General features: G+C 43.9%; 1 protein-coding gene across 1 annotated transcript; it reads left to right on the forward strand.

Annotated features, from left to right (window-relative positions):
• On the forward strand, positions 1-17,363 carry Arpin (actin related protein 2/3 complex inhibitor). Its single transcript, XM_076851330.2, has 6 exons — positions 1-535; positions 9,176-9,251; positions 11,413-11,545; positions 15,034-15,240; positions 15,641-15,804; positions 16,517-17,363. Exons 1-6 carry the CDS (start codon positions 444-446, stop codon positions 16,523-16,525), a joined length of 681 nt encoding a protein of 226 aa, XP_076707445.1. The 5' UTR covers positions 1-443; the 3' UTR covers positions 16,526-17,363.
• The last annotated feature ends 2,246 nt before the right edge of the window (positions 17,364-19,609 follow it).

Raw genomic sequence — 19,609 nt, forward strand, 5'->3', positions numbered from 1 at the left:
GGCTTTTCCCTCGTCTCCATTCCTGATCCTTGGAAAAACATCCTTCAAGAGCTGATCCTAAGAAGGATCCTGTGGGATCTCTGGGCCCCAATTCCCCACTTTGTGTGTGCGCTGGGGCAGGAATTTCCTTTTTAGTAACGAGGAAGGCAAAACGAGGAGAGCAAAGAGCAGGAAGAGAAGGACGTGACTAGCCTAGCACCTAGCCTCGAGTGCTTCCGTAACTCCCCTCCTCGCTCCCGCACCGCGCAGCGTGTGGCGGGCAGGAGTGGAGTTCGGCCCCTTTAAATCCTGGCCGGGAACGCCCAGGGCCGAGCCGCCCGGCCAGGACCTGAGGGCCTGGCGGTGCTGATCCCGGCGCGGCCTCCAGGCGCCTCCCCGCGTTGTGCACCCCGGTGCGCCGGCGGCTCCCGGCACCGCACCCCGTGGCCTCGGCGGTCGGAATAATGAGCCGCATCTATCACGACAGCGCCCTCCGGAACAAGGCGGTGCAGAGCGCGCGACTGCCCGGGGCCTGGGACCCCGCCACCTACCAGGGGTAGGCAGTGAGCGCCAAGCCCGCGCCGGGTCCCCGCCACCCCCGCGGGTAGACTGCGCCCGGGGCCTGGGCGCGCGGCCTCGGCTGCCTCCACTCCAGGGGTCTGAACCCCGCTCCGAGGCTGGGGTGGGACGCGAGGGGGAGGAAAAGCCCGGTTGCCCGAGCCGCCTTTCGGGCCTCCAGTCCACGCCTCCCAGTGCCCCTGCCCACTGCACACCCCGAACCCCAGAAGATGCGGGTCCTCCGGGGAGAGAATCCCGACCTCGAACCGAGGCTCCCAAGGCGGTGCTTCAGTTGGCTATAAATTTCAGCCATTTGTCATGCTGCTGTGCTTCCAGGCCTTTGCACAGGTTTGTGCCCTGCCCCAGAAGGGACGGTGGCCATTAGTGACCGGAACAGCGATGGGAGTCGGTATTATGGGGCTGGGCTAGCGCAGGAACAGCCCTGGAGCCGGGTGTGGAGGAACCCCGGCGGGCTGGAGAAGGAAGGCCCGGCCGGCCCGGCCCGGCGTTATGAGAAGCATTACTCATTCCATTTACAATTACAGACACCAAAGAATTATGCTAAGCGTAATCAACTGGACTCAGAAAGGCAATACCTTAGGATCTTTTATGTGGAATCTAAAAAAGTGTAACTCAGAAGCAGAGAGAGGATCAGAGGTTTTCAGGAATGGGGGATTGGAGAAGGGGAGAAGGAGGAAGGCAGGATATAATCAAAAGGTTTGATTTATATGAGGAACAAGTTCTGGGGATCTAATGTACTGCATGGGTGGTGATGGATGTGTTTGTTAATTTGATTGTGATTATCATAACACAATGTGTATATATGTATATAAAGTTACTACATTGTACACCTTGAATATATACAATTCTTTATCAGTTAAATATTTTAAAAGATAATTTGGGGGGAGGGAGTAGATAGAGGCAAGTGAGGTGGTGTGAGTTTTTGCTTCTTGTCCCATCCCTTTCCACTATCATCTTTAGTGGTGCCCACTCCTTTCCTTTTTATATGATTCTAAAAAAGGAAGCTTCTAGAATCTGCTTTTATGAAAACTAGAATCGGGAGTGGGGAGGAGGATCCAGTTCCTTAGAGGGCGGTACCCTCTGATCTTCAGCTGGTCTCCAAACTTAGTCTCAAGTTCCCCACCTCTATAGTGACAAAACCCATTTCTTTGGGTTGATGATCACATGGGTATGAATGAGAACAAAAATATGGAACTGTTTCAAAATAGTGAAAATGGAAGATAATTTATAGAAGCTTAGACACAGGCCCCAAATTTGCTTAAAGTAAAAAAAAGTAAATTCTTTATATTTAGTAAGCACTTAAAGTTTACAAAATACTTTTTTTCTTTTTCTCTGTTTTAGAAACTATTCTTTTATTCTTTTAAAAAAAATTGTTCTAATTAGTTATACATGACAGCAGAATGCATTTGACGTTATACACAAGTGGAGTACAACTTCTCCCTCTGGCCTTACATGATGCAGAGTCACACTGGTTCTGTAATAATACATGTATATAGGGTCATAATGTCTGTCTCATTCCACCATCCTTCCCACTCCCAAACCACCTCCCCTTCATTCACACCCCACTTCACAATCCAAAGTTTCTCCATTTTCCCTACCTCCCATCCCCTGTGTGAATTATAGATCAGCATCCGCTTATCAGAGAAAACATTTGGCCTTAGCTTATTTCGCTTAGCATGATATTCTCCACCTCCATTCATTTACCTGAAAATGCCATAATTTCATTCTTTAAGGCTGAGTAATATGCTATTAGGTATGTGCACCATATTTTCTCATCCATTCATCTGTTGAAGGACATCTAGGTTGATTTTATAGTTGAGCTAGTGTGAATTAAGCTGCTATAAATATTGATATAGGTGCATCACTGTAGTATGCTGATTTTAAGTCCTTTGTGTATAAACAGAGGAGTGGGATAGCTGAGTCAAATGGTGGTTCTATTCCCAGTTTTCTAAGGAATGTCCATACTGCTTTCCACATTGGCTGTACCAATTGGCAGTCCCACCAGCAATGTATGAGTGTGCCTTTTCCCCTACATCCTCATAAACATTTATCATTGCTTGTATTCTTGATGATTGCCATTCTGAAATGGTGTGAGATGAAAAATTAGAGTACCTTTGATTTGCATTTCTCTAATCACAAGAGATGTTGAACATTTTATGAATATATGAATATTTGTTGATCAGTTGTATTTCTTTTTCTGTGAAGTGTCTGTTCAGTTCCTTAGCCCATTTATTGACTTTTTTTTTCTGTTAAGTTTTTAGAATTCTTTGTATATCTTGGAGATTAGTGCTCTACCTGAAATATGTGTGATAAAGATTTTCTCCCATTCTGTAGGATATCTCTTCAAGTTATTGATTGTTTCCTTTTCTGAGAAGAAGCTTTTTAGTTTGAATCCATGCCATTTATTGATTCTTGATTTTACTTGTTGTGCTTGTAAGTGTCTAGTTAAGGAAGTCAGGTCCTAAGCAGGCATGATGCAGATTTGGGCCTACTTTTTCTTTTGTTAGGCACAGGGTCTCTGTTCTAGTGCCTGTCTTTGATCCACCTTGAGTTGAGTTTTGTATAGAGTAAGACAGGATTTAATTTCATTTTGCTACATATGTGTTTTCAGTTTTCCCAGCACCAATTGTTGAAGAGGCTATCTTTTTTTCAATGTATGTTTTTTTGGTGGCTTTGTCTAGTATGAGATAACCGTATTTGTGTGGGTTTGTCTCTGTATCTTCTATTCTTTATCATTGGTCTATTTTGGTGCCAATTATTTTGATGCCAATACCATACTGTTTTGTTACAATAGCTCTGTAATAGAGTTTGAGCTCTGGTATTGTGGTGCCTCCTACTTCACTCTTCTTGGTAAGGATTGCTTTGGCTATTCTGGGTCTCTTATTTTTCCAAGTGAATTTCATGATTGCTTTTTGTAGTTCTATGAAGAATGTCATTGGGATTCTCATAGGAATAGCATTAAATCTGTATAACGCTTTTGGTAGTATGGCCATTTTGACAATACTAATTCTGCCTATCTAAGAACATGGGAGAGCTTTCCATCTTCTAAGGTCTTCTTCAATTTCTTTCTTTAGTGTTCTGTAGTTTTCATTGTAGAGGTCTTTCACTTCTTTTGTTAGATTGATTCCCAAGGATTTTATTTTTTTGAGGCTACTGTGAATACTTTCCCTAATTCTTTTTCAGTGGATTTATCACTGATATATATAAATACATTAGATTTATGGGTATTAGTTTTATATCCTGCTACTTTGCTGAATTCATTTATTCTAGAAGTGTTCTGGTGGAATTTTTTGGATCTTCTCAATATAGAATCACATCATTGGCAAACAGTGATAGTTTGAGTTCCTTTTTTCCTATTCGTATTACTTTAACTTCTTTCTTCTAATTGCTTTGGCGAGAATTTCAAAGACTATGTTGAATAGAAGTGGTGGGAGCATGCATTCTTATCTTGTTCTAGTTTTTAGAGGGAATGCTTTCAATTTTTCTCCATTTAGAATGATGTTGGCTTTGGGCTTAGCATAGATAGCTTTTATAATGTATGTTTGTAAAACACTGAGATGTTTCTATTGTGCATAGTTTTTCTAGTGTTTTGAACAAGAACGGGTGCTGTATTTTGTCAAATGCTTTTTTTGCATCTATCATATATATGATTCTTGTCATCACAACTATTAATGTGATGAATTATGTTTATTAATTTCTATTGAACCAACCTTGCATCCCTGGGATGAACCCCACTTGATCATGGCACACTATCTTTTTTATATGTTTTAGTATGTGATTTGCCAGAATTTTATTGAGAATTTTTGTATCTATGTTCCTCAGGGATATTGGTCTGAAGTTTTCTTTCCTTGATGTGTCTTTGTCTGGTTTTGGTATCAGGGTGGTACTAGCTTCATAGAATGAGTTTAGAAGGGTTTCTTCCATTTCTATTTCAGGGAATAATTTGAGGAGTATTGGTGTTAATTTTTCTATGAAGGTCTTATAGAACTTGGTTGAGAATCTGTCTGATCCTAGACTTTCCTTGGTTGGTAGGCTTTGGATGGTGTCTTCTATTTCATTGCTTGAAATTAATCTGTTTAAATTGTTAAACTCCTGATCCAGTTTGAGTAATATATGTCTCTAGAAATTTGTCAATGTCTTTGAAATTTTCTGTTGTATTGAAGTATAAATTTTCAAAGTAGTTTCTAATTATCTTCTGTATTTCAGTAGTGTCCATTGTGATATTTCCTTTTTCATCATGAGTATTGGTAATTTGAGTTTTCTCCCTCTTTATTAGCATAGCTAAGGGTTTATCAATCTTATTTATTTTTTTCAAAGACCCAACCTTTTGTTTTGTCAATGTTTTGAATTGTTGTTTTTTGTTGTTGTTGTTGTTTGTTTGTTTCATTTTCATTGATTTCAGCTGATTTTAATACTTTCCTGTCTTGTACTGCTTTTGCTGTTGATTTGCTCTTCTTTTTCTAGGGCTTTGAGATGTAATGTTAGGTCATTTATTTGTTGACTTTTTATTCTTTTAATGAATGAGCTCAATGCAATGAATTTTCCTCTTAGATTTCCTCTCTGATTTCTTCTGCTATGCATTTGTCATTCAATAGAGTGTTATTTAGTCTCCAATTGTTGGAGTAGCTTCTATTCTTAATTTTATTGTTGATATCTAGTTTCATTCTGCTATGATCTGATAGAATGCAGGGTAGTAGTTTTTGTATTTGCTAAGAGTTGCTTTGTGGCATAACATGTGGTCTCTCTTAGAGAAGGATCCATGTCTGCTGAGAAGAAAGTATATTCGCTGCTTGAAGGATGAAATACTCTATATATGTTTGTTGAGTCTAAATTATAGATTGTATTATCTAGTTTATAGTTTCTTTGTTTAGTTTTTGTTTGGAAGATCTATCTGGTAGTGAGAGATGTGTGTTCAAGTCACTCAGTATTATTGTGTTGTGGTCTATTTGATTCTTAATTGAGAAGGGTTTGTTTGATGTATGTAGATGCTCCACGGTTGGGGGCATAAATATTTAAGATCGTAATGTCTTGTTGATGTATGATTCCCTTAGACAGTCTGAAATGTCCTTCTTTATCCCTTCTGACTAACTTTGGCTTGAAGTTCACTTTATCTGATATGAGGATGGAACCCCCTGTTTGTTTATGCAGTCCATATGAGTGATATGTTTTTTCTCAACATTTCACCTTCAACGGTCTGTGGATGTGTTTTCCTAGAGGGTGAGTCTCTTGAAGATAGAATATCTTTTGTAAAAATCCAATCTTCTAGTCCATGTCTTTTGATTGATGAGCTCAAGCCATTAACACTCAGGTATATTATTGAGATATGATTTGTATTCCCGGTCATTTTGATTTATTTTTGGTTTTTAACTTGTCTTAGTTTCTCCTCTGACTGACTTTTCCTTTAGTGTAGTTCCTCCCTTTGCTGGTTTTCATTTTTTTTCCTCATTTCTTCCTGATGCAATATTTTGCTAAGAATGTTCTGTAGTGCAGTCTTTCTAGTTGTGAATTCTTGTAACTTTTGTTCATCATGGAAGGTTTTTCCTTCATCTTCAAATCTGAAGCTTAGCTTTGCTGGATCTACAATTCTTGGTTAGCATCCATTTTCTTTCAGAGCTTGATAAATATTATTCCAGGACCTCCAGGTGTTTAGGGTCTGGGCTGAGAAATCAGCTGAGATCCAAATTTGTTTCCCCCTATATGTAATTTGACATTTTTTTCTTGCAGCCTTTAAAAGTCTATCCTCTTTTTATCTGTTATTCATTCTCATTATAGTGTGCCTTGGTGTGGGTCTGCTGTAATTTTGTACCTATGGGGTCCCGAAAGCCTTTTATAGATGATTTTCTATTTCATTCTTTAGATTTGGGAAATTTTCTGATATCATGTCATTGAAAAGATTGTGCATTCCTTTGGTTTGTATCTCCACAACTTTGTCTATCCCAGTAAATCTTAAATTTGGTCTTTTTATGTTATCCCATAATTCTTGGATGTTCTGTTCATAGTTTCTTATTATCTTCTCTGTACAGTCAACTTTATTTTCAAAAGTAAATATTTGATGTTCCTTGACCGAGGTTCTGTCTTCAAGAGGTCTAGTCTATTCGATACTTTCCATTCAATTTTTAATTTGGTTTATTGTTTCCTTCATTTTGAGGATTTCTCCTTGATTCCTTTTTATTATATCTGCCTCTTTATTGAAGTGTTCTTTCACTTCCTGTACTTTCTCTCTGATACTATCTATACCCCATTTTGAAGATCATCCTAACTATGCACCTTCTAAACTCCTACTGACATTTCTTGTACTGTATTGTCTATGGATTCTATTGTTGGAACATCTTGGTTTGTTGAGATGGTTTTTTTCCCCTTGTTTTTTCATGTTTCCTGTTGTCTTCCCATCTAGTTTTATGGATCTGAGGCAGTACAGTTTCTACCCTGCAATCGTAGAGTGTCCATGAAGGTTTCCAGTACCTCACCTTTAAGGAGGACACCAATATTAATAGCACCCATACAAGCAATATACAGCCTTACACCAAATAGCTCCTATTAAGGCATCTATAGTTTTGTTGCAATAAACAGAAATGAGGCGTTTAATTATTATCCACAGTATAAACAGTAAGTTTGCTTAAAGGGTTTACTGTTTCAATTGATGGACAAAGAGGGAGCAGAAGTAGTGTAGGATGTGATATTTATGAGGGAGATGGAGAGAAGATAGAGGTAAAAATTTATAGTAAGAGCGAAGGAGGAATTAATAGAAGTTGGCTGTTAGCATGAGAGAAGTGAGAAAGAGAATCAGGGGAGGCAAATAAGTGAGAGGAAATATATGTAGATTTTTTTAAAATGTAAAAATATAAGAATACACATGTAATGTACTATTCAGACGTCCCATTCCTCAATAAATTGATGCATGAAAAATGTTTGGTTTTAAAGATGGTAGAGATGTGAGACAGAGAGGGCCAAAAAAGAAAAAAAAAAAAAGAACAGGAAAGTCTCAATGGAATATTGAACAATCATTTCCATTCATGTTCCAAAGTATCTTAGCTTCCCTTCTCTGCCATAGTTATGGTTGTCATAGTTGATCGTAGCTCCATTCTGGTGGATGCCAGACTGGTGGGCTGGGTGAGCCGATAGCACCCTCTTCCAGTCTTCGCACCCATTGTAGCTGTCCCCTTTTGTCCCCTTGCACTTCAGGACTCACTGAGGTGGAGAGAGCCTGGTTCTCTCTAGTTTCTCCAACCTGTGCTTCCCCCAGATCCTGCCCCCAGTCTCCAGCTTTCCACAGGCTTGCCAAGTCCAGTCTGGGCCACACAGACCCAGCCACAATCTAAGGCATCTGGGCTTCAGATTCCCCAGGCTCTGCCTTGCTGCAGTCCCAAGATCTCAATGCTGTTTTAACTTACAGAGGGGACCACCAGGGATGCACTCACACAAAGGAGCAACCCTGTAAAAAAGGCATCCAAATGGTGGCCACTAGCACACGCAGCAGGGAGCCCTCAGGTGCAACAAGACCTGAAGGTTCACTGAGAATAGATCTCCAGGTCCTGGCCCATATCCCCAGACTGGCCAGTGTTCCCTGAGATGGCAGCAGTAAACCTGCACGTCCCTAGGCCCTGGACTTCCAGGCCCTGGCCTGTGTCTGCAGATGGTGGTGGCTGCTTGTAACCAAACCTGCGGGTACTCTGACAGTGGACTTCCAGGTAGCATTGGGCAGTGGCGATCCACAGGCTAATGGCTGGTGGTCTGCTGGGAAATGGCAGGCAATCCCAGTGTGTGGCAAAGGCATGGGGGTGGCAAACGGTGGCGGATTGGTGGGCAGCAATTCTCACAGAAACAGTATTTCCTTTGCTTGTATCCCAAATCACGGTGAGACGAGGAATGCAGCTTCCCTCTAGTCCACCATCTTGGATCTCCTCTCTTTTATTCCTTTTTTTTTTCTTTAGTTGTAGATGGATACAGTAACTTTATTTATTTTCATGTGGTGCTGTGGATGGAACTCAGTGCCTCACACATGCTAGGTGACCACTCTACCACTGAGCCCCAACCCCAGACCTCTCTTTTATTCTTTATATAGAAATTTACAATAGTTTTCGGTATATGTGGCAAATTGAGTTTCTTCCCTCTTGTGATACAATTCCAAGACATTGATATGTATGTAAACATGTTAGACACAGACCACACTGAATTAAAACTTAAGAAACCAAAACTTATTAAATGTTTGTTTATACTAAAACACTCCTGATCAACAAAATAATTTTGTGTACACAATCTCATGCCATCATCAAGGGAGCAGCGTGAGGTAACCATTTTTCTCCCTGTTTTGTAGATAAGAAGACTAATAAGATAACATGACTCCCTAATGCAGGGGGTCATAGCTTGGTCTTAGGGCAGGCTGACATGGTTCCTTCCATACTTTGGACCATGTCCCAGCTTTTGGAAGCTTTATAGGGATGGAGGTTCCCATATGGGAAGTGCAGAGAGGGGCTGCTCTCTGCCAGGCAAATTGGAGATCTGGTGGGATTTGGTTCTGTCGCAATGCAGACTCTGGCATGGGCCACTGAACTTGAGTCATCGCTATTTCCTGAGGACTGACATAACCAACCACCCCTTCTTTCATTCTCATCCCCAGGGGGAATGGCGTCCTGCTGGAGGGAGAACTGGTGGATGTATCTCGGCATAGCATCTTAGATGCCCATGGCAAGAAGGTGAGGATATGTCCTTGGTGGCCCTCACAGGGTCACCCTTACCCTCTGAAACATCTCAGTCCTTTCCCATGAGGTATCTTCTTATTGTTGGGCTCTGACTTGGGATCTAGTCCCTTTAATGATGGACTCACAGAACAGGTGGAGAGATCAGGTGGGATCAGTGAGTAGAAAGAGGGCAGGTAGGGCTGTTCTGGGTAGCAGACAGGGGGTGTACCTGGTTCTTGCTAGAAAAGCCTGGGTCACAACTGAGAAAACAGACCAGACCTTCCACCCAATCTAACGAGAATGTAAAGTCTGTGTTGCTGCCTGGACCTTCAGTTCCCATACAAATGCTCCTTTGGCCTTAGTCTTCTCAGCTTCCTGGCATCATGCTCCTTATTACCACTCCATCTCAGGTGTCCATGGACACACCTGGCATTCACCATCCTATACTAGCCTGTGTCTCTTCTGAGCACTAGTTCTGCATTTCTTTTTCTCTTTCTTTCTTTTTTTTCTTTTTGTTACTGGGGATTGAACCCAGGGGCACTGTACCACTGAGTTACATCCCTAACTCTTTATATATTTTATTTTGAGACAAGGTCTCTATAAGTTGCTGAGGCTGGCCTTGAACTTGCAATCTTTCTGCCTCAACCTCCTGAGTTGCTTGGATTACAGGCAAGTACCTCAGAGCCTTGCTCCTCCCCTCTTTGAAACAGCCCCACACAGATGTGCTAATCACCTTATCTTGGTCTGTAAAACTCAGCTCCTCAAAATGCCCTCTGTGTGATCAGAGGCCTGGTACCTACATGGAGCCTATTTCTCTCATACATCCCACAGAAAAGCCTCATGCCCAGAGAGGCTTTGCCAGCACTCTCAGCTCTTTACTGTGCATTGAGCAGGCCAGAGCCCCAAGCCAGCCTGCCCAGGAGAGCCTGATGTACCCCCACACTGGTGTGGGACTTGTCTGCCTTGGCTATGCTCACACAGGCAGGGTGTTTGCCCAGCCCCTCTCCAAATTTGCCTCTTCCAAGTTCCTCATTCCTGGTGATAGTGTAGTAGCCTGTCCAGTCACTGGCCTGAAAACCCCCACTGTTGCCTCCTCTCTGCTCCCCAGGTAAGCAGTGCTACCTCCTGCTGGGCTCTTACCTAACCATTTTTTTTCCCTCCCCTCTTTTCTCCTTTCTATGTCTTCCCTTCTCTGATGGGTCCTCAGCTGGTTCTGACAAAACCTTACACCTTACACCTGCCTTCCTGCCTTCTGGCTGCCCCCAAAGCTCATTCCTGGCCTGCTGCCAAATTGTTTCCAGAAAGCCATCTCTGAGGGTCTCACTGCTGCCCCTAAATCTTTCAGGATTCCTTCTTGTCTACTAAATAAAGTTCAAGCTCCAAATGTCAGCTCAAGGCCTGTCTCAAATCAGCCCCACTTGTCTTCCTAGCCTGAGCTCCCAGGAGCCTCCCAGTGACCTGTGTTGCTCAAACATGCACATGGGCCTCTTGACCTTTACTTTGTGAACCTGTCCCAGACTTTTAATATTCTTCCTACACCCTTGTTCCTACCACCGCAGATTTCTTCACCTTTCGAGACTTACCTTTCCTTCTTTCTCCCAGGAAGTGGTCTCTGTTTCTACAGCTTAGGGGGACAATTCTTCCACCTGTTTTGTTTAGAATAGTTGGCAAATAGCATTGATAGGGTACTTCCTGCTTTGCACTGTGCTTCCTTCTCCAGGATGTCACTGAGCTCATACAACACTCCTGAAAGGGGATATCACTCTGTTACCAAGTGATAGGAGAAACAGAGGCTCAGGAGGCTGAGAATCCTTTGCTGCAGGCACTACATCTGTTGAAAGGGGCTGAGTGGCTGTCCTTCCTTAGGGCTCCCCTTCAGTGCCCTTTTCACAGTATTCCTGCTTTTTGATATTTGGTATCCCTCTTGCTTAAGTTACAGTTTTCTGCATATATTTTCAGCCTTTGGCTGTTTGGAAGCCCTGGGGTCAGACCCTGGCCTTCCCTGTCGTAGACTTCCAGCAGGGTGCACCCTGTGGCAGGTGCTCTAGTGAACACAGGAATGAATAAATATTTGCCATAGAGGGCAAGGACAGTGCTAGCTGCTCCCAGAGCCCAGAGTGTGTGTGTTGGTGGAAAATGGAGCAGCCCTCCTCACTCTGTCTCTCCCTGGCCCCAGGAACGCTACTACGTGCTGTACATTCGGCCCAGTTGTATCCACTGCCGTAAATTTGACCCCAAGGGAAATGAAATCGAGCCCAACTTCAGCGCCACCAGGAAGGTGAACACAGGCTTCCTCATGTCATCCTACAGTAGGTATCCTCAGCCCTTCCTCCCTCAGGGCCCTCTGACAGTGTGGCTGGTCTGTCTTCTGAGCCCCTGGGCCCCTCTAAAGTGGCATCTCAGCATGTTTGGCCTTGACTCCAGATGTCTGATCCGAGGTTCCCTGATGGACTCATTCCTTCCCCAAACTTGCTCAGAAGATCCCTATTGCCCCATTTCTGTCCCAGAGGCCAGGCTGGCCTTCCCGACTCCTGCCATTTCTGCAGCATGGCAAAACTGTCCACAAACTTGGCTGTGGACTCTTACTATCTTTGCACAGAGATCCAGAGACCCAGCCAAGGTCCCGGGAGCTTGTTTTTCTGCTAGAATCCCCATTTGGTTCTTGGGCCCTGTCTCTGACCATTTATTGCTGATACAACCATGTTTTAGACTGGGCAATTTATAAATGACAGAGATTTATTATGCACAGTACTGGAGGTTGGGAAATCCAAGATCAAGATTCTAGCAGATTCATCGTCTGGCAAGGGCTTCTCTGTCTCAAGGATGGTGCCTTCCTGCTAAGTTCTCACAAGGCAGAAAGGCAAAATAGCTCCCTCCACTTTGTTTATTTACTTATTTATTTGGGTACTGAGGATTGAACCCAGGGATGCTTAATCATTGAGCTATCTCTCCAACCCTTTTTAATTTTTATTTTGAGACAGAGTCTCACTAAGTTGCTGAGGCTGGCCTTGAATTTATGATCCTCCTTCTTCAGCCTCCCAAGTTGCTGAGATTACAGGCATGTGCCACCATGCCAGGCTCTCTCCATCTCGTTTATAAGGATGTCAATCTCATTCATAAGGGCTTAATCACCCCCAAAAGGCCCAACTTCTTAATACTCTCACATTGGTGACTTAGTCAGCTTTTTCACTACTGTGAATAAAAGAACTGACAAGAACAATTTTAAGGAGGAAAAGTTTATTTGGGGACTCACAGTTTCATGGTCTCAGTCCATAGGAAGCCGGCTCCATTCCTCAGGGCTCAAAGTGAGGCAAAACGTCATGGCAGAATAGTGTGCTGGAAGAAAGCAGCTCATGTGATGATCAGGAAGCAGAGAGAGATAAGAAATACATACCCCCCAAAACAGGCCCCCAGTGCTCACCTCCTCTAGCCGCATTTTACCCACCTTCAGTTGACAGTCAGTTAATTCCCATCAGAGGATTAATTCACTGATTGGATTGAGGCTCTCATAACCCAGTCATTTCTCCTCTGAACCTTCTTGCATTTTCTCACACATGAGCTTTTGGAGACACCTCACATCCAAACCATAACAGTGATCAACATATGGATTTCAAGGAGGCACATTAAGACCTTAGTAGGTATTTCATGATTTTCTTCCATTTCCCAATTTTGACTACAAAAGGTATCTCATTGCTCTCTGCTGCTGGGTAAGAAGGTTTTGAGATTGAGTGGGAATCTCTCATTCTGTTCATTCATATTTTCAGTTGCTCATTAATTCTCTGAATATTTTGTGAGCATCCCACATGCTGAGACTCCAGGGATGAACAGGATTCCATCTTGTACTCAAGATAGTCTCAGTTGGTAGAGGAGATGGACGGGTGGATGATTGGAAGCTGGGAGGGTTCTGAGTCCCAGGTAGTCATAGTCAGGCATGCACTGGATGAGGGACCAGCAGCACTTATTCCTGATAGATAACAGGAATTAGCTGGGTGCTAGAGCTTGGAAGAATGTTTCAGAGAGAAGACAGTGCATCAAAAGATAGGGATTGATCTGGTGACAAGAAGTTGTGCAGGCTAGGTAGCAAAAGGGGCATGGGCACGAAGGGGCTGAACTTAAATGGAGGCTGCTGGGGAGCCCTTTAATGAGTGATATTAGGTAGCTAAGTGATGTGATTAAATTTGTTTTTATTATTTTATTTATTTATTTATTTTTGCAGCACTAGGGGTTGGACCCAGGTGGCACTCTACCCCTGAGTTATATCCCCAGTGCTTTTATTTTTTATTTTGCTAAGTTGTTGAGACTGGCCTCAAACTTGTGATCCTCCTGCCTCTGTCTCCCAAGTTGCTGGGATTATAGGTGTGTGCCACTATGCCTGGCTAGATTTGGTTGTAAATGCTCTGGGATAGCGAATCAACTGGAAACCAGGGAAGCCTATTCAGAGGCTGTTAGGGTAAGCTGGGATGGAGATAAGAGGGCCAGATTGAAGGATATGTCATTGGGGAGTGAGAGACTGGACCAATTCCATATGGAGCTGGACAGTGGCCTCAGGGTTAGACTGGATATGAAGGGAGAAAGTAGAAGGAGTCAGGGATGTTTCCAGAAGTTGGACTTGGATGCCAGGCTTGGGGGAATGTAGGGGTGAGGGGAACAGGTTTAGGGGGAAGAGCACTGTTTGGCTCACACTAGGTTAGAGTTGTCAGTAGCACTTCTATTGGAGACTTGGAGAAATAGAGACTTGGAGAATCCCATAAGGATCAGGAAACAGAACCACTGGAGAAGTCTGAAGGAAATGGGGAAGGTGTTATGTCTCTGAAGGGAAGCAGGAGTGGGGAGCTAGCAGGGCAGGCAGGTAATGTTCAGGGAATGAGAAGATGGGAAGAGTGTCAGAGGGTTAACAGTGAAGAGCTACCCCAGGACTCTGATGGGGGTGGGCAGGGTCTGGGGCAGTGGCTGTCAAAACTAGAATGCAAGAAGAAGTTGAGGAAAGATCAGGGAGCATAGAATGAGAGACCAGCCCTGAAGGAATGAGGATTTCTGGGACCCAGATGGAGGGACAGGCTCTGGGCAGGAGGGAGAATGTCTTATCCTTTGAGATAGAAGGAAAAGAGGAGAGTGGTCTTGTAGTCAGAGGCAAATTGACAAGGTATTTGGTGTCAGGTAAGCAAGAGATACCACCTGATGATTTCTGTTAATCTTGAAAAGTAGGTGAGATGGTTTATTTGGGAGTTGTTGGTCAGGGGAAAGGGTTGAGAAGAATGGAACATTTTGAGTGTCCTCCGCGTAAGCAAGGTTTTCTGGGGGAGTCCCAGGGGTGATCCTGACTGCTGGCCAAGGCTTATGGTGCCATGAATGGGTCCTGTTGGGTAGGCATCATTTTTATCCCTATTTTTCAGTGTCAGAAGTTGAGTTATTTGTCCAGATTTGCTCCAGGCAGCCCAGCTCCAAAGTCCAGCCTGTAGCTCCTCTGATGAATACTACCAGAATGGTGCTGAGAGCCCTACCCCGCAGGTGGTTGTGAGCATGTAAACACTCAGCCAGCTAGGCCTGGTGGCACATGCCTATAATCCCAGCTGCTCACAAAGATTCTAAGGAGGATCTCAAGTTCAAGACCAGCCTGGGAAACTCAGCAAAATTCTGCTTCAAAATAAAAAAATGAAAAGGGCTAGGGAGTAGCTCAGTGGTAGAACATCCTTGGGCTCAATCCTTAGTTCTACAAAAACACTCAGCCATCACCTAAAAGGCCCTCTGTTAGTCCTTGCTATTCACCCTAATAACCTGCTGTTCTGTGTGCCTGCAGAAGTGGAAGCCAAGGGAGACAGCGACAGGCTCACAACGGAGGAGCTAAAGGGGCTGGTCAATAAGCTCGAGCTGCTGGCACTGACAGAGAGCCTCACCCCCGACCAGACAGTGGCATTCTGGATGCCTGAGTCAGAGATGGAGGCGATGGAACTTGAGCTGGGGGCTGGGGTACGGCTGAAAACTCGGGGTGATGGCCCCTTTATAGGTGAGCAGTATGCCCTCACTCTAGCCTGATAGCCTCTTGTGGGCTCTGGGGGCCTTTAACGTCCCTTCTGAGGCTCTCCACCCTTCCTGCTTAGAATTATGGGTGCATACCAGGTCTAGCTTCCCTGGGAACCTAACCAACCCATTGAGATTTATTCCTCAGTTCCTAGACAAGTGCCCTGGGTCATTAACCTGGATACCTATGGTGCACCCAATCCTCAGGTTCCTGTGACTAACCCCTGCTATCTAGTGATCTGTGGGGTGCACCCATGGCTTCACTGACCACATCTAGACCTGGAGAGAACAATGACTTAACCCAGGTCTAGGCCCACCAGAATGGGCCCAGCCCTCACTGTTCTGCCACAGAGAGATAGGACATTCAACTTCTTCTCTTCTTTCAGATTCATTAGCCAAATTGGAGGCTGGAACAGTGACCAAGTGTAATTTTGCTGGTGACCGAAAGACAGGGGCATCCTGGACAGACAACATCATGGCCCAGAAGTCTTCAGATGGGGCTGCAGTGGAGATTCGAGAGCAGGGAGATGGGGCAGAGGACGAGGAATGGGTAGGACAAGGAGGCGGCATTGGTGTGCTTGTTATCTCTTGGCTGGAATTTTGTACATACTGATTGTGGTCGGGGCTCAGACGAGGAGATAGCAGGATAAACTCTACCCCCTAATTTTTATGGAGTTCTGCAAAATTCCCTATAGTGTGTAAACATCAGGGAGATTCCTTTAAGGAGACCTTTCTTGTTGGAAAGGAAGCCTCTGAGCCGCTGAGTGCGTGTTTTTTTCTCCTTGGTCTGGGCTCACTGCCTGATGTGGCCAGAAAATGGCTGACTTGGTCCTTTCTAGTGTTTCTTATACTGAAGGTCAGCCTTCTAATTGATCCTTAGCTGATTCAAAGCCAATTTTCTGAAGTACATTTCACCTGAAGATTTGAATTGATGTAAAAAGACCCCAGATAGAACAGTTAGAGCAAAGAAGTTAAAGAAAATGGTATCCTCCTCTCATGATGAAGATGAATTTGGCCAAAGAAAGCCAGGGCAGGTAGTGCGGAAGGTCTAGACCTGATTCTGTCTTAATAAAGCCAGTCGACAAATAGTGGGCTGGCCAGGCTGGCTCTGGGGTCAGCTCTAATGATGTGAGGACAAGGCATGTGGCCAAGGGTCCTATGGGCATCGTGCATTGAGCCCTTAGTTTGATGACTTATAGAAAACTTTTATGAAATATGCTCTGTTCACCTCTCTTTACTTTACCCTGTTTGGATTGCTCCAGGATGACTGAGATTCATGAAGCACGGATGCCTCTGGGGCCACCTGCATCTTCTATGGCACCGTGGACAATTTCCTTCAGTGACCTCCATGCTGAAGCTGGAGACTAGTCTTCCAAGCCTTACCCAGTTCTTCCTGCAGCTGCTCTGAATACCCTTTAGAGCAGGCTGAAATCAAATCCAAAACCACGATGTGGATGGAGGGACCTTAAACTGTGGCTTAAATGCAAGTCCAACCTTCCTAGATAATTTCATGACACCTCCTGCCCTAGTGACAGCCTTGTTTTGGAGGCAGGTAGTGGGCAAGTGCCCCGGGGCAGTTTGGGAGGAACTGGACTTGGTCTTGGTGCTTCATGGGGGATTCTTCTCCTGTCTAAAGACAGAGGACTTCTGAGGAGAAATTAGTGGGCTCTTTTCTCCCATCTGTTTCCTGCTTCTTTCCACCTGGCCTCCTTCCCAGCACTCTGCTGTAGCCCCTTCTCCCCTGCTTCAAGCCTCCTTCTCCCCCATTTCCTCCCATCCCACACCTAAGGTGCCAGTCCTTCATTGCTCCACTAACTCCATGTTCCCTTGGGGTTTCCTGACCTCCCTGGCTGCTGCCATAGGGGTAGCTGTTCTCAGGGAGGCCACAGCCTTCACAAGTGTGGCTGATTGGTCCTTTGCTTTCAGACTTGCTCTGCCAGGCCACATATTTTTTTGTTTTTGTGGTGTTGGGGATCAAAGTCAGGGCCTCAAGCATATGAGGCAAGCACACTCTGCCACTGAGCTACATCCCCAGCCCTGAACTACATTTTTGATATCCTTTTTTTGTACTTTGAGAATGTTTTCACAAATGAATAAATTTTCTTCTGCACTGACTGGATTCCTGCTTGGTGTTAATGGTCTTGAAGCTGAGCAATGTTCCTAGAAGAAAGCCACTGGTCTTGGGTCATGAATCTTGCCCTGGAAGTGTTCTGTGTCAGTTTGTGACACCCAGATGTGATGAGATCTGAAGTGGAATCTGCATGTCCATGGCATATGAATCCTTCTTGACCTGGGGGAAAGAGGGTGGTGGGAAATTAGCATTTATTGAGTCTCTCCGATGTTTTAAACAGTGCTGGGTGCTTCCCAACATCATTACAGCCACTCACTATTGGGTTCTTCCTGGTGCTAGTACTTGTGCTAAGTACTTCCAATAGCTTGCCTAACTGTCACAATCCTGTGAGGAACACATGATTATTGTCCCCATTATTTCATTTGAGACTGAAGGGCTAAGGCTCCATGGATACTATCTGAGAGAGGAATTTAAACCCAGGCAGTCAGGTTTCAAAGACCATATTAACTACTGGACTATTTTGTTTCCACATGCACATTACACAGGAGAAAATGGGGCTCAGAGAGGTTAAGAACTTGCAAGTGAAAAAAATGGCAGAGTGGGACTCAAATCCAGAGCTGTCAAAGGTGAAGCTTACATGCCTTCCACTGTGCTCTGCTTCCTGAACCTATAGAAGAGTTTTGGATATAGGGGCCAGAAGATGTAGTAGCCACCTCACTGGTGGCCTATATCTGAATGGAACTGGTTTATAGGCAACTCAAGTTGGGCCCTCAGCCTTGGGGGTGGTCAGGAATGTGATTGAGCAGGATGTGAACTGGGACATTGACTGAAGGTAGAAACACCCAGTGCAGGTACCCTGCTATCCAAAGCACTGTGGTTGATGGTAAACTCACAAGCAGGCCACCACTGCAAACAAGGAGGCCTTTTGTGTCAGGTTTCAAAGACCATATTAACTACTGGAAGTCCTGAAGCAACAATCAGGATTCAGGGTCTTGGAGGGGACTGAGGAAGGGAAAGACCATTTTTGCCAGAGCTCAGAGGGTGGGAGTTGGGGGTGTGGGAGGTATATTTGAACTAAGACTCTTGAGATGGAGATCAGGTATGGTCTCATCTTCAGGTGTTTCAAAGCTCATTTGGCTGCAGAGAAACTGGCAGTAATGAGTTCATAGGAGACCCTCACAATTGTCTAGGTGTGAGGCTGACAATTTGGGGTCTATAGCACTAATTGGGTGGGCAGAAGAAAATGGTTCCAGGGGCATTCAGGAGCAGAATCAGTAGGACATGGGGAGAGGATGGGCCCAAGAATGATGTCCAGTGTCCAGGTAAATTGTATTGTGATACGAAGGTTCTGCAGAAGCCCAGCCTGTGTTTAGGGAGTGTAGGGGAGGAGGAAAAACCAAAGGGGTTGAGGGTTCTAGGCTCAGAGGGTAGGGAAACTGAGGCAAAATCCTCTTCCCCAAAACTAGGGCAGGAGAATGAAAGCTGCCATGCCTCAGCAACTGTGTGGGGACCCTGGGTTCATCCTAGCACCCTGGATAAGGGGTAAAAAAACAAAACAAAACCCAGAATTTTATTCATTCATGTTTATAAATTATTTTAGTATTTTGTTTTTTAATATTCTACACATAAAATCTGTTATTACTTTTCCCATTAATGTTACATAATCACTTTTCATACTGCTACATAGTCTTTATAACCATCACTTATAACATTGATGACTGTTGAATAGTTCTATCATGGTCCAATTTTGGGGTATTTAAGTCTATCTCTATTTAGCCAACAAAAAATGTTGAAAAGGCTATGCCCTCAACCCTCTTCTCCCCCGCCACACTCTTTTTTTTTTTTTTTTGTTATTTAGGAACAGATTCCCAGGAGTCACATTACTGGGAATCTCAGAATCTTTTGTAAAATTCTTGTTATCTTGCCAAATTGCTTCCCCAAAGGATTGTTCTAAACTGTAATTTCACTAGCAATGTAGGAGAGAACCATTTTCATGCTTTTTTTTTTTTTTGCCAGAATTGGATACAAACATTTTTTAAAATGATATTTGATAAAATGAAAATATACTTTAATATATTTTAATTTGTCTTTTTCCCCATTTATAGTGAGCTTAAGCATTTTTTTATCTCCTGTATCTATTTCCTCTTTTGTTACTCAGTTTCTTTACTCATATATCTACTGTATTTTAAATATGATCATTTGCCATATTTCAACAACTATTTTTCCACTTTCAAAAATTCCCTCTTCATGCAAAATTATAATCTTTATATACATACAGTTGTTG

Source organism: Callospermophilus lateralis, chromosome 3, assembly GCF_048772815.1.
Source record: "Callospermophilus lateralis isolate mCalLat2 chromosome 3, mCalLat2.hap1, whole genome shotgun sequence".
NCBI classification, from domain to species: domain Eukaryota; kingdom Metazoa; phylum Chordata; class Mammalia; order Rodentia; family Sciuridae; genus Callospermophilus; species Callospermophilus lateralis.

Coding starts and splice junctions, on each gene's coding strand:
- Arpin (XM_076851330.2), top strand. CDS start 444: ATGAGCCGCATCTATCACGACAGCGCCCTCCGGAACAAGGCGGTGCAG. Junction 536..9,175: donor GACCCCGCCACCTACCAGGG/GTAGGCAGTGAG, acceptor TCTCATCCCCAG/GGGGAATGGCGTCCTGCTGG. Junction 11,546..15,033: donor CTTCCTCATGTCATCCTACA/GTAGGTATCCTC, acceptor GTGTGCCTGCAG/AAGTGGAAGCCAAGGGAGAC.